The sequence below is a fragment of the Bactrocera tryoni genome, unplaced genomic scaffold (assembly GCF_016617805.1).
Source record: "Bactrocera tryoni isolate S06 unplaced genomic scaffold, CSIRO_BtryS06_freeze2 scaffold_25, whole genome shotgun sequence".
In the NCBI taxonomy this organism is placed as follows: domain Eukaryota; kingdom Metazoa; phylum Arthropoda; class Insecta; order Diptera; family Tephritidae; genus Bactrocera; species Bactrocera tryoni.
Window position 1 is genome coordinate 21,636,638 of NW_024395977.1, and position 15,459 is coordinate 21,652,096.

Below are 15,459 nucleotides of genomic sequence, written 5' to 3' on the forward strand. Positions count from 1 at the left end.
TGAAGTTCGTAATACCGAAAAAGAGTTTGGTTGATCTGAAATTGAATTGCCTTAACTTCAATTCGACCAAGTCGGGTTGAAAACCGCAATTGGGGCATAAGTCAATTTCTTAACCATAACATCGATTAGTGCTGCTTTTTCAGGTTTAAGCTTATATTTCAGGAAGTAATAGAACAATTTCAATCGTACCTACGATATTGCGCGAAAATGTGTGAAATCGACCCGACAGGCCACATTCTAAAATATGAGATTTATTAAGATATACCATAGAATATATATAGAAACGGTCAAGTGTTTGCCAAATCATATCCACACGCTGTCTCATTTTTCTTGAGATAGTTAACTCACATGTTGATCGATATATGTGTTATAATTATTAAAATCACCTAGAAGTTCAAAAAAATTTGTATTAGGTATATGAGAAGCAAGGGAAGTATTGACATGGGGGCTTATTGTGTAAAGCGATGCGAAATGCAATGCGATTCAAAAGCCCAATGCAATGCGATAGGCAGTTGATACTCTGTATTTCTTACGCATCACTAACAGTGCTGTTCACCTTTGATTTTTGTTCTCTTTATGCAATAGTTGGCATTACTGTCAAAAATGTCTAAAGTATGAAAGAGTAAAATAAAGGAAATAATGATTATTTGTTCGATAAAACCGTGTGTTTTGAAGAAGACAGAACCTTTTACTTGAAGTGATTGATATGTGATTACAAAATGCAAATAAGGACAGTAAGTATGCTGTGCTATATTACACTTGAGTCAGAAGAATTTTTCACCACTAATACAGATTTACCTAATATTAGCCGGGTTTTATTTGGCCATCATAAGCTAAATCATGGACAAATAAAACGTACTTAGCTTATTTCAAATGTTCGTTTAAAAATGAATTGTGTTGGCAATGCAAACAAGAACAATCAGCTGATATTCAATTTAGTTTTCTTAGTTTAGTAATTTAAAATTTACACTATACAATATATAAATATTAATCATTTGAGGTCTGGAATACAAAAAACTGAAAACAAGTGTTCACATTTGTCATAACTCAATACTCATCAAAAAAATCTGTAATTTTTGTTTGTTTACATTTTCATCTGTCAAAATGAAGTTTCTCGCTTTGTCAATTACTCTTTTTTTGGAAAAAACCTTGCTATTGTGAATGAAAAAAAGCGATGAACTGGCAATGCCTCGAGTTCAATACATAAACTATGATAACTTATAACAAGCCAACATAATTATGTTGGCTAAGTCTTCCAAACAAAATAAGCTAATAGCTTAATTTGCTGGTCAAATAAAACACCCTTGTGTTAATTTTATTACTATAAAGGTATGATATTAAAACGAATACCATAAATGCTAGTAACTCAACTTAACTTAAAATAAACGAACTATTTGGGAATTAACAATTCTTACAGGTTCAATTATAAAAAAACTGTTTTTAAAATATAATTATTTTACTTTAATTTTTAGTTTCATATCTCAATTTTAGTTGATCAATTTTTTGTTTATATAGAAATTTTTCCTTTTCAAAGGTTAGTCTTTGTTTTTCTAATTTATTCCTTTTTTCGATGTTTAAAAAATGTTTTTATATTAAAATTTATATCGTTCAACACTTTAACTGCTTTTTGAGCGGTGGGTATATCACTTTGGAACATTGTGGTAGTTCACTGTTTTGCGTAGTTGGTTCAGTAGGGTCTACATTTACCTCCGACATGCTGCTTGTCATTCCTTTTATTGATTCCTCTATTGACAATAACTCACTTACTTGCTGCTCTAACTGTAATAAAGGAATGAAAAGTGAGGGACCATCTCCAGTTCCCGAACAATTATTTTGTTTCGTCGCATTTTTGCCTTTAAGTGAATCTTAAGTCTGGCCTAACCTTTAATTGATTGCATTTAATCACATTTACATATAATTTATCTGTGCAACTATTAGAGTTACATTTTCATTCACTGCGATTGTCGAATTATAGAGTACCAAACTTGAAGATATGAAGATTTTCTTATTCGTATCGCATTACAGAGTAACTCCCAGATTCAACTCCTTTCTGACACATTTAGTTGAAAATCGTAATACTAAAAAGAAGTGGGGTTTATCTGTTCAAAAAACATAGTTTTGAGAAAGACGCGTTAAAGTTTCACACTAGCGCTTTGAAGTGCACGAGCTCTCTTTGTTATTTGTCGAATAACTCGAAAACTTATTATCGGATCAACGTGAAATTTTCAAATATTTTTAAGATATTACACTTAACGAAAATGCAAAAAAAAAAAATATTTTTTTAAAATTCTGACTACCCCTAACCCCTTAAGAAAGCGTTGTTTTGCTCCGTCCATTCTAGGCAAATATTGAATGCTGATATTGTCTCCGCCGACGTAACTTTCTTCGTATTGAGGATCACGTCGTTTGTTTCTTGACCTGCAGAGTTATCATCCACCGAACAGTGAACTTTAACTCCAGGTTCAACAATCCATTGCTTAATCTCATAATTGGATATTTTCTGCAATGGTTTTACTTCTTGAAGCAAACTTGAAATGGTGTGAATTTTTGATGTATCTTCAACTAGATGTAAACGTAACTCTGAAAGAGGGATGTCATCTTCATTATCCCATTCGGTCAATGTCAAACAATTTTTGAAAAGATGACTGAATTGAAGACACATTTCAGAGTTTCGTCTACTGATTTTCCTTGTCGAACGATGTGACCTAAAAGGCTAGTTCATTTTCGTAAGCCTTTAACATTCTGGTCCATGGGCTGTATAACAGCAGTACAATTCGGAGGAAGACACATTACCAATATTTGACCATCAGTACTCTTTAACTCTCCTTCTTTGTGGTGACAGTGAGCATTATCTATAAGCAAAATAGCCTTTTCGGGAAAATTCTTGCCACGGAGAAACTCCTTTACCCGCAATTTTAAGAAATTTTAAATTGATAAGATACATCTATACAGCTCTGGAACAAATATTTGTGAAACCATTCAAAGCCAAAGTCAATTAAGCACTTTTTTAGCTTTGTAGACAACAGGCAAATCCGTAAAATTTCAAAGTGAGGGTGGATTCAATGACTTTCCAATAACTATTAATTTTACTCTATGATTACCAGACGCATTCGTACAAACAAAATAAGTTATTCTTTCTTTACTGATTTTATGTCCCGGAGCCGAGGTTTCTTTTGAGCGCACAAGAATTCTATCAGGCAAAAGCTTCCAAAAGAAGCCAGACTCATCGGCATTGTATATCTGCTCCTTGTTCAAACCTAAATCAGTAATTTTTTTGTTTAAGTTTTGCAAAACTGGGTTAATTGAATGAGTATTATTCGAAAGTTTTTCGCCACATATTTTCAGTGTTTGTATTCCATATCCGTTTTTGAAATTTGTGATCTACCCATTGCTAGCACGAAAGTCACCTGACTTTTCCTGTATTTTTGCATGGAAAAATTTGGCCCTTACCTTGAGCATATCAGTCGTGATAGGCAAGTTGTTTGCTCGTTGTTTTGCAAACCATTTTATGAGTGCTCTTTCCATTTTTGGAAATTCTGATGGTTTAAACATTTTCCTCTTTCCAGGACCAGATTCAGCATGCGACACGAACCCATTTATGGTGGCTTAATTTTTCTTAATATGAGCTATTGTTGATCTGCGCACTTGAAAATTTTTGGCTAAGGAATTGAGAAAATATCCTACACTTTGTTTCTTTAAAATGTCAACTTTCTCTTTTATTGTTAGCAACGTAAATTTTTTCCTTGCCATTATGAAACCGCACTACACAAAACGTCAATTAAAACTGATTCAAATCGCCCGAAACGCACATGCGTAAGGGTTACAACAATTCATCATAGAAAAAAACGGGACTTCTCAGAAATGTATTCGAACTAAGGAACCGTCACCAAAATCAACAAGGTCTGGTCGCAAGTATCGAGAAATTTTTTGGATGTCGCAAGTACTGAGTACATAATGTAAAATATTTCTTTGTTGCAAGAATCGAGGTTTTGCAAATATCGAGATGTGCAAGAATCGAGGTACCACTGTAATATTATTGGCATGTTAACCACGACTGAGGAAGCGGCGGGTAAAGACACGTTTACCTACAAGTTAGGCAGAGATGGCAAGGCAAGACTTATCTTCAACGATAGTGATGGCTATAGAAAAGTAGTAAGAGATTCACTGATGTTAACGTAGACTTGCTTGCTGATAATGAAGACCCTCAGTATACAACTCCTCCGTCATGTAAGGCCCGTCATGTAATGTCGTTAATGAGAAATCAATATTGAAAAAAATGAAAGTGCTTTTTTATCAAATGGTAATTCAGATGACTGCTTAATTTACACAAATTATTACTTAACTCATGACGTCAATTAATCAATACAAGTAAAAGTTAAAATTAACATATGGAATGCCAATGACCTTTGCAAAAGCAAGGATGTAGTCGAATACTACAAGTATGTCACAACTAATGTTCTACTTGTAGCAGAAATGTGTTTCAATTATCAGTCATATTTTAAAATCGCAGGGTATGATCTTATAAAATCGAAACACCAATTTCAATTCAAAAGTTGGAGCTGCAGTTCTTATAAAATTAGGTATATCTTACACGGAACTTGAACATTACAATATTATTGGGCTTAAGTTGGTCATTTTGCCCAGCCCTCTTGGAAATTTAACGAGCTGTCTTATACTTTCCACCGCAAAACAATCTATCGTGGGACATGTATGAGCAAATCGTAAATGCAATTGACTATAATGCCAAACCTACGTACCCACCACGTAACCGCTCACAAATACCAAAGGTATTGCATTTTTGAACTGTATTTGGAACAAAGGTTTGATGTGTCATTCAGCTGGAGAACCAATTGACTGGCCATTCGATCTAACGAAAATTCCAGACGTTCTTTATTTTGTTATTTTGAAAAATTTTAATTCATTCGCTCTACCGCCACTTCGAATCTCTTACCTGGTCACAGCGCAGTTATGTTCGAAGTAAATATGCCTGTACTCGTAATGAATAAACCCACCAGAGTACTTGGAAAATATTTTGAGTTCTCGCAAATGGCTAGAAGACAATGTGGACCTTTTCTCTGAGGCAGTTATCGATTAAACAAACTCTTCTCAAGCGTGCCACAAAGGTGCTGGAAATTGCGCAACAAGTTTCTGGAGGCGTTTCTGGTTCTTGCCAAACCAGGAGATCCAGAAAACAATCTTTAGAATGTTCTTCTTTTTTTTTGTTACGTGGCGCCAATTGAAGATTCCAAGCGAAGCCAGGTCCCTCCACACTTGGTCCTTCCAAGGCAGTGGAGGCCTTCCTCTTCCTCTGCTTCCCCCGGCGAGTACTACGTCGAATACTTTCAGAGCTAGAGTGTTTTCGTACATTCGGACAACATGACCTAGCCAGCTCAGCAGCTGTCTTTTAATTCGCTGAACTACATACATCAATGTCGTCGTATATCTCATACGCGCAAAATGACCATAAATGCTTCCCAGATTCTTTCTCTCGAAAACTCGCAACGTCGACTCATCAGTTGTTGTCATCGTCCATGCCTCTGCACCATATAGAAGTACGGGAATAATGAGTGATTCTAGAGTTTGGTTTCTGTTCGTCGAGAGAGGACTTTACTTCTCAATTGCCTACCCAGTCTGAAGTAGCACCGAAATTATCTACGACTACAAAGTTATGACTGTCAACAGTGACGGGTGCCCAATGTCGCGAATGCGACGACAGTTTGTTTGATGACAAGAGATATTTTGTCTTGCCCTCGTTCACTGCCAGACCCATTTGCTTTGCTGCTTTATCCAGTCTGGAGAAAGTAGAACGAACGGCGCGGGTGTTGAGGCCAATGATATTTTACCTGGTCTAATAAGTTCTGCAGCTCGAATTATTTTCTTCAGAAGAAGGTTGAAAAAGTCACACGAAAGATAGTCGCCTTGTCTGAAACCTCGTTTGGTGTCAAACGGCTCGGAGAGGTCCTTCCCGACGGAAGGACGGAGCTTTTGGTGTTGCTCAACGTCAGTTACTCAGCCGTATTAGATTTGCGGGGATAAAAAATTCAGACATCGTGGCATAGAGGCAGCTCATTTTCGTGCTGTCGAAAGCAACTTTGAAATCGACGAAGAGGTGGTGCGTGTCGCTTCTCTTTTCACGGGTCTTTTCCAAGATTTGACGCATGGTGAATATCTGGTGAGTTGTTGATTTGCCAGGCCTAAAGCGACACTGATAAGGTCCAATCAGTTTGTTGACGTTGGGCTTTAATACTTCGCACAATACGCTCGATAGAACCTTATATGCGATGTTGAGGAGGCTAATCCCACGGTAGTTGGCGCAGATTGTGGGGTCTCTTTTTTTGTGGATTGGGCAGAGTACACTTAAATTATAATCGTTGGGCATGCTTTCGTCCAACCATATTTTAAATAGAAGCTGATGCATGCTCCTTATCGGTTCTTCGCCACTATGTTTGAATAGCTCGGCCGGCAGTCAATCAGGCCCCGCCGCTTTGTTGTTCTTCCGACGGACAACTGCAGATGCAATTGAATGCTCTAGAACCGTGGCTCACCAAATGGAACATTGACATCAACACCGTAAAGTCCGTACAAGTAGAATATACCCTAAAGCTCAAAGCTTGTCCTCAAGTGGCTTTACATGGTCAGTTGTTACCAACTAAAACATTTGGGGATTACAATTGATAAGAAGCGCACTCGGAAAGATCACGTAAAAATAAAAAAGAACTCAGCTAAGATTAAAGTTGGTACAGCTATACATTATTCTGAGGCAAGCTTTTCAAAATAAAGTTCTGCGCACCATAGTGGGAGCTCCTTTCCAAGTGAGAAACGATGTCTTTCGCCGGAATCTAAAGCTAAAGATGTAAAGAAAACAATCGAAAAATTTAGCAGATAAGTGAGGGAGAGAAAAAATTGTGCAGCTTTGTGTGAAAAAGTGGGTACAAAGGCATGATGCCGTTCTTCAATTCCCAGTCACCCTTCCAGAAATCGTTCAAGTACTGCCAAAAATAAGTGAATGGAAGAATAGAACGACTGCAGTAAAAGCATCGAATTTACTCACAGTACTGTGCAACTTCGAATTTATTATTGGAATGTTCAGATGTTTTGTTACTGACGCAGCCACTTACGTAGTGTGATTCCGCAGAACGAATCAATCGACCTTGCGAAAGCATCAAAAGTCATAACAACATTGGTTGCAACACTGAACACACGAAGCATGCATGCTGATTATAACATTAATAAATTTTTTTTCAAATGCTACACAAATGGCTGCAAATTAGATGTTGAAATGAAAAAACCCTGAACATGTGATCGTCCGATGAAGTTCTTGAAAGTTTCAATTTGGATTAAGGATTTAACTGTAATCATTCAATGCCTAGTTAGACGTTTTGGGAAAATCTTGCCCGGAAATAAAGAACTGCAAAAAAAGAAGCTTAAAGCAGAAATAGCGCTTTTTCAACAACAATAGAAAAAGAAAATTACTACGAGAACACAAATGCTTTTTGCATTAGAAACCCTCAGCACTTGCGATAAGGACATCCATACTATATCCGTCGAATCATATTCTCCTTCACGTACTCTGCACTTTGCCAGCCACAAATGCTAGCGCTGAACGATCCTTTTCTACTTTGCGCCGAATCAAGACTTGGCTCAGAACAAGATTGAACGGCTCCTCAACATAAACGAGGTCATTACTGTGGAACCAGAAGAAATAATACAAAAATAATACACCGTATTGATTTTATGCTGTAAATTAAATGTTGAAATATGTATAGAAAATAAAATTATAGTTTAAAGTTCAATATTTCTCAAATCAATTACAAAATCATAAAGTTCCTCCCCCAAAATTCTACTCTGGATCCGCCCCTGGGTGTAAGATTCCTTCTGAGAGTTACAAACTTCGTGATAAATTTAACATACATACCCTGTTCAGGGATTGACAATGGTATATAAAATATATAAGAAAAGTATTTAAATGGCTGCTTCTAAATAAATATTTGAAATATTTCTGTAAGCCAGTGTGTGAATAGTTACAAATATTTATTATGTTCATTAACTTACATTCATTCCTACAGCAGATTCCACCAGTTCTTCTTTGCAGTTTTTTAACTCGGGGATATTTACACTCTCTTCGGAACCAATAGATGAACTATTTTTAATGCATTCTTTTTGAGTATTGTCTTTTTCGTTGTCTGCTTCATAATCAACTGCGAATGGTTCAAGGTTGGTTTTCATTTCTGTTTCCTCTAAATGCGATTTCTGCTTCAAAAGAGACCCAAATCTTTCAAAAAAGCCACCATCGGTTTCCTGTAATCTATTATTAAGTTAATAGTTTTTTTTAATATGATACTATGGTATAATATAATAATTTAACGTAACCGTATAATGATAACCGACAGCACGCTTTGTGTTTTATTTTGAAATTTATCTTTAGAGCCATTTTCTAAATGTCTGCTTAGCAGCCATCTCTCCGTAAAGTTCTGGTAAAGAAAAGTCACCTGACCGAATGAACTAAGACTTAGCGGAGAAAACGACCCTTATACGCAGATAATCCTTCGACAAAAATATCACTCAATACCTGAGCATTCCTTCCGACATGGTCATAAATAATCTCATCGTTATACTACGTTCATAAATACAGTATCCGACAAAACTATGTATACCCCATGAAAGTTTAAAAGAAAATTATCATATCTTTTGAAAAGTGAAGTTTATTTTTTTGCATGGTTCTTGTTTTCGCTTATGAGTATACTACATACAAAAAATTAAATTAATTTTCTGCATTTTAGTGGTAGTGACTGCAAAATACGCGGTAATCTGAAAAAGAGAAATTCTTAGGAACGACAAAAGTATGTATACCCGAATAAATTTTGAGGTTACCTTCACACTAGAGCTTCAATATTTAGTATTGCCACCCTTAGCATTAATTACTGCCAATAGACGTCGAGGCATGCTGTCAACCAAGTTTTGAAGGAATGATTGGGGTATATTTTCCCAGGGGTCTTTCAATTTATTAAAAATCTCGCCTTTATTTGAACGGCAAGAAGATCGGTCAAGCTTGTCATCCAAATATTGCCATAAGTGCTCAATGGGGTTTAAGTCGGGGCTTTGGGCAGGCCATGTTAGGAGTTCTATCGATTTTTGTTCGAAGTATTCTTTTGCAACCCGACTTGTATGCTTGGGGTCGTTGTCCTGCTGGTATATGAAGTTATCCTGTATGCCCATTTTTTGCGTAGCTGGCTCCAAATTGGTACTTAACATTTGAACATAAGACTCTCCCGTCATTTTACCTTCGATCATTACGAGATTTGAGAGACCAATGTAGCTAAAACAACCCCAAACCAATACATTTCCGCCTCCAAACTTTATGGTGCTTTGAATGCATTTACTCTGAAGCTTCTCGTGGCTCTTTAGCCAAACTTTTTGCCGTCCTTTAGTATTTTTAAATTCAAATTTGCTTTCATCACTCCAAATTACTTTTTTCCAAAAATTTGGTGGCAGTTTGTAATACTTTTTTGCAAACTCCAATTTTTCTTGCTGATGAACGGTTTTTTAATCTTGTAGTGGCTGGAATACCGGTCCTCTCGAATTCTTCGTTGAATTGTTCGCTCGGAAACATCTATTTGAAGGCTCTACTTAATAAATCGGGCTGATACAGTCGGATCTTTTTTCACTTCTCTCACTATTTTTGTCTCTTCGCACACTGTAGTTACTCTAGGGCGGCCTGATCTTGGAGCACTCTCTAGCCCACCATTTTTTTGGTAGTTTTTTATCACTTTTTGGATTGTGGCCTTGCTTTTAGAATATTTGTTTGCAATTTTTCCGTATCCCATTCCATCTAAATGATCATGAACAATCAATTTTCGCAGGTCAACGCTTATTTCTGCAGATCTTGGCATTTCACTAAATAAAATCTTTATATTATTTACCCAAACACTTTTATCGAGTATAAAATGATGAAATTTTACCTTTGTCGAGTTTGTTTCTAAATATTTGCAAAAACTATTTACGCAAAGAAGCACTACGCACAAATATTGCCACGGTATACATAATTTTGTCGCCTGCAAAGTTCAACTGATCATCAACAAGTGCACATTCTGCAATCAAAATAAAAGCTAACGGTAAATATCACACCGTTATTATTTGTCTACTTACAGTGTGCACTTACCGTATGTACAATTTTTGAATTGTTGAACTTTTGAAAAAAATATTCAAAGAACAATATAAAATGTGCTGGGGTATACATAGTTTTGTCGGATAGAATTATACTCTAAACACAATAAAAACGAATGAACAATATAAGAATAACAAAATCAGTTTATTGTTTTAAGAGTTCTAGAGCCTTTTTATAATAAAAAATCAAACAATAAGGATAATTTTGTACACCTAAATAGAAATCGATCTGTATAAATGAAGCATTCGTATACTCTTTGTCAATTTTATTTACTGAAGGTAATATACATACTTATGTACATATAGGCGGTCATTCCATCAAGCGCTAATTCATTGGACGACAAATTTTATACGGAACATGTTTTAAAGTATCTTTATATACAGAAATATATTTCTTGTGTGCGTTTCTGAACTGCTACTAACGGCTGGACCGATTTTGATAAAATTTGTTGTGTGTGTTCAAGGGGATTCGAGAATGGTTATATTCACAATTTGGTCCACTGGAAAATGGTTTCTAAATTAATTTTTCATTAGTAGGTAGTTGCTAATTTTGGAATGCTTTACATTGGATCCTAAAAATATAATTAATGTTCGAAGAGTTTTGAAGTGTGCATAAAAACGATACATTTTGCGAATTTAAGGTGTATGTATATTTTGTACAATTTTTTTTATCAAATTTACACGTGTGTTTTATAACAACCACATGAACCTAAACATTTTTAATTGTTTTTATTATTCATGTTTTAAATAAAAAAATATTAAAACATTAGAAAAAATTCTAAAAAGAATTATTCATTTTTAAAATTAAGAAGAAAAAATAAAATTAAACTTTCTTATCTAAAATATGTTACAATAAATCGTTTTCGGTAATTAATTAAAATTTAACAATAAATTCAATAAATTTCTCATATTCGTTGTGGATTATTTAGGTATGTAAATTTTCGTGTAAATTTTTTGTCACACGTGTGTTTGTTGTGGTTGTTAACAAACCTAATCTAAAAATTTTTTGTACAGCTCATTGATTTCATAGCGAATTTTTCAATAGTTTTTTTGATTATTAATTTTTTAAATTATTAATTTTTAAAATTAAGAAGCAGCAAAATAAAGTTACACGTTTATGTATAATTTGTTACAATAAATTGTTTTCGTTAAATAATTCAAATTTCAATAAATAACTCATATTCCTTGCGTATTGTATCACACTATTTTTTTTTTCAGAAAAAGAGCAAAAAATATAGATTGATGTACTCAGAACACGCAATTGGTCTATGGTCGTCGATTAAGTGTAAGATTTTTCACCTTTACTTAAAACAAGTTAAAGTTTTTATTTACGATACAGTTATTACCACGCTTCACGGATAATATCACTGCCTGTAATCAGTTTTTTTTTTGTTTTTTTTTTTTTTTTACAAACGGGGTTCTTCTTCTTAATTGGCGTAGACACCGCTTACGTGATTATAGCCGAGTTTACAACAGCGCGCCAGTCGTTTCTTCTTTTCGCTACGTGACGCCAATTAGATATTCCAAGCGAAGCTAGGTCCTTCTCCACTTGGTCCTTCCAACGGAGTGGAGGTCTTCCTCTTCCTCTGCTTCCCCCGGCGGGTACTACGTCGAATACTTTCAGAGCTGGAGTGTTTTCGTCCATCCGGACAACATGACCTAGCCAGCGTAGCCGCTGTCTTTTAATTCGCTGAACTATGTCAATGTCGTCGTATAGCTCGTACAGCTCCTCGTTCCATCGAATGCGATATTCGCCGTGGCCAGTGCGCAAAGGACCATAAATCTTTCGCAGAAGTTTTCTCTCGAAAACTCGTAACGTCGACTCATCGGTTGCTGCCATCGTCCAAACCTCTGCACCATGTAGCAGGACGGGAATTATGAGCGACTTATAGAGTTTAGCTTTTGTTCGTCGAGAGAGGACTTTACTTTTCAATTGCCTACTCAGTCCGAAGTAGCACCTGTTGGCAAGAGCAATCCTGCGTTGGATTTCCAGGCTGACATTGTTGGTGGTGTTAATACTGGTTCCTAAATAGACGAAATTATCTACAACTTCAAAGTTATGACAGTCAACAGTGACGTGAGAGCCAAGTCGCGAGTGCGACGACTGTTTGTTTGATGACAGGAGATATTTCGTTTTGCCCTCGTTCACTGCCAGACCCATTTTCTGTGCTACCTTGTCCAGCCTAGAGAAAGCAGAACTAACGGCGCGGGTGTTGAGGCCGATGTACACTCTTATAGAAGATGATACCTTCTCTATTTAGTTCTGCAGCTCGAATTATTTAGCGATTATAGTGAAAGAACTAAACGCAGAAGAACGGAAAAATTATATATATTTTTAGTGAGGACGCCATAGATCATACACCACATTACATAAATACAGAAGAGCTTTCGAAATATTCTGAACGTTTTGGCACCAGAAATATGATGGAACTTCTTTGATGAATAAATTCACTCATCGTAAAAATCACCGAATTCACTTTATGTAAACATTATTTGAAAAAATTAGGAGGATGAGTCATGTGTAGAAGTTCACGCAAGTGAGGAAAGTTCTCTGATCGCCATTCACTTGAGAGTGGCCAGAAACGATTCTTTTCCACATGGCTTAAGCAGCTCACAATTTCCGGTCTTTGACCAAGTATCCTCTGGGTAGCCTAAGGACATCCGTTCGAAGGCGAGCTAAAGTGAGAAGGCGAAACATCCCCTACATAGGGTTGTGCGCTGGGTTTGGGACCCGCCACATAAAAATCAGTACCAATGAAAAAGACAAAACAGCCTCGGATGAGAGACCCCCCTTTTGATGAGGACCATGGCAAACGAAATAAGGACTACGATATAAGTGATATAAGGGCCTGGACTGTCCGGACCCTTGATTGGGAAGGTGGCGCTGCCCAGCTGGTTGATGTCCTCGCGAAAATAAAGGCTGACATCACCGCCGTCCAAGAAATGCGAAGGACGGGGCAAGGACAGAGACGAGTAGGTCAGTGTGACATTTACTACAGTGGCCATATAAAGGAGCGCAAGTTTGGTGTTGGATTCGTGGCGGGAGAGAGACTCCGTCGCCGAGTACTATCATTCACTCCGGTGAATGAACGTCTAGCCACAATCCGTATCAAAGCGAGGTTCTTCAACATATCGCTGATTTGCGCCCACCCCCCGACGGAAGAGAAGGACGATGTGACCAAAGATGCCTTCTATGAGCGCTTGGAGCGCGCTTATGAGAGCTGCCCCCGCCACGATGTCAAAATCGTGCTTGGCGACGTTAACGCCAGGGTGGGCAAAGAAGGTATCTTTGACACTACGGTCGGTAAATTCAGCCTCCGCGACGAAACATCCCAAAATGGGTTGAGGCTGATTGAATTCGCCGGGGCCCGAAATATGGTTATCTGTAGTACTAGATTCCAGCATAAGAAGATTCATCAAGCTACCTGGCTGTCTCCGGATCGAAAAACTACCAACCAGATCGATCATGTGTTGTGATAGACGGAAGACACGTCTCCAGTGTTTTAGATGTGCGTGCGCTCCGAGGTCCTAACATCGACTCGGACCACTATCTTGTTGCAGCCAAGATTCGCACCCGCCTCTGTGCAGCAAAAAACGCACGTCAACAAACACAAGGAAGGTTCGACGTCGGGAAGCTGCAATCACAACAGACAGACGAACGATTTACTACTCGTCAACAACTCGGTATAAGGGAACTATGGGACGGCATTTCCAACTCCATACGTACAGTTGCAACCATTGGTTTTCGGAAAGTGCAAAAGAACAGCTGGTACGACGAGGAATGCCGTGTCGCAGCGGAGATAAAACAGACTGCCTACCTCGCAACGTTACGATCGACCACAACACGTGCGGGATGAGATAGATACCGAGGGTTGAAAAGGGAAGCGAGACGCATTTGCAGACAGAAAAAGAAAGAGGCTGAAATGCTGGCCGACAGGGGTAATGCTATGAAAAAATGCGGCGGCTTACAGAAGGTTTCAAGACCGGAGCATACTCTTGTAGAACCCCCAAAGGTGATCTAGTGACCGATGCCCAGAGCATACTTAAACTATGGAGGGAAAACTTCTCCAGCCTGCTGAATGGCAGTAAACGCACAACGCCAGGAGAAGGCGAACCCGATTCCCCAATCGATGACGATGGAGCAGACGTTCCATTGCCCGACCATGAAGAAGTTCGAATAGCAAGTACCCGCCTGAAGAACAACAAGCGGCGGGGGCAGATGGATTGCCGGCCGAGCTATTCAAACACGGCGGCGAAGAACTGATAAGGAGCATGCATCAGCTTCTTTGTAAAATATGGTCGGACGAAAGCATGCCCAACGATTGGAATTTAAGTGTGCTCTGCCCAATCCACAAAAAGGGAGCCCCACAATCTGCGCCAACTAACGCGGGATAAGACCCCTCAACATCGCATGTAAAGTTCTATCGAGCGTATTGTGTGAAAGATCAAAGCCCAAACTGATTGGACCTTATCAGTGTGGCTTCAGACCTGGAAAATCAACAACCGACCAGATATTCACCATGCGCCAAATCTTGGAAAAGACCCGTGAAAGCAGAATCGACACACACCATCTCTTCGTCGATTTCAAAGCTGCTTTCGACAGCACGAAAAGGAGCTGCCTTTATGCCGCGATGTCTGAATTTGGTATCCCCGCAAAACTAATACGTCTGTGTAAACTGACGTTGAGTAACACCAAAAGCTCCGTCAGGATAGGGAAGGACCTCTCCGAGCCGTTCGATACCAAACGAAGTTTCAGACAAGGCGACTCCCTATCGTGCGACTTCTTCAACCTGCTTCTGGAGAAAATAGTTCGAGCTGCAGAACTAAATAGAGAAGGTACCATCTTCTATAAGAGTATACAGCTGCTGGCGTACGCCGATGATATTGATATCATCGGCCTCAACACCCGCGCCGTTAGTTCTGCTTTCTCCAGGCTGGACAAGGTAGCACAGAAAATGGGTCTGGCAGTGAACGAGGGCGAAAACGAAATATCTCCTGTCATTAAACAAACAGTCGTCGCACTCGCGACTTGGCTCTCACGTCACTGTTGACAGTCATAACTTTGAAGTTGTAGATAATTTCGTCTATTTAGGAACCAGTATTAACACCACCAACAATGTCAGCCTGGAAATCAAACGCAGGATTGCTCTTGCCAACAGGTGCTACTTCGGACTGAGTAGGCAATTGAAAAGTAAAGTCCTCTCTCGACGAACAAAAGCTAAACTCTATAAGTCACTCATAATTCCCGTCCTGCTATATGGCGCAGAGGCTTGGGCGATGATAGCAACCGATGAG

At 38.2% G+C, this 15,459-nt stretch overlaps 1 protein-coding gene across 1 annotated transcript in view; it reads right to left on the minus strand.

Moving 5' to 3' along the window:
- Positions 1 to 8,043: 8,043 nt before the first annotated feature.
- LOC120780798 (protein unc-13 homolog 4B) overlaps positions 8,044 to 15,459 on the minus strand; it is a 45,869-nt gene continuing 38,453 nt past the window's right edge. The window contains exon 2 of the mRNA XM_040113047.1: positions 8,044 to 8,305. Within this exon, the coding sequence (XP_039968981.1) occupies positions 8,044 to 8,305 (262 nt within the window). The remainder of the gene's footprint in view (positions 8,306 to 15,459) is intronic.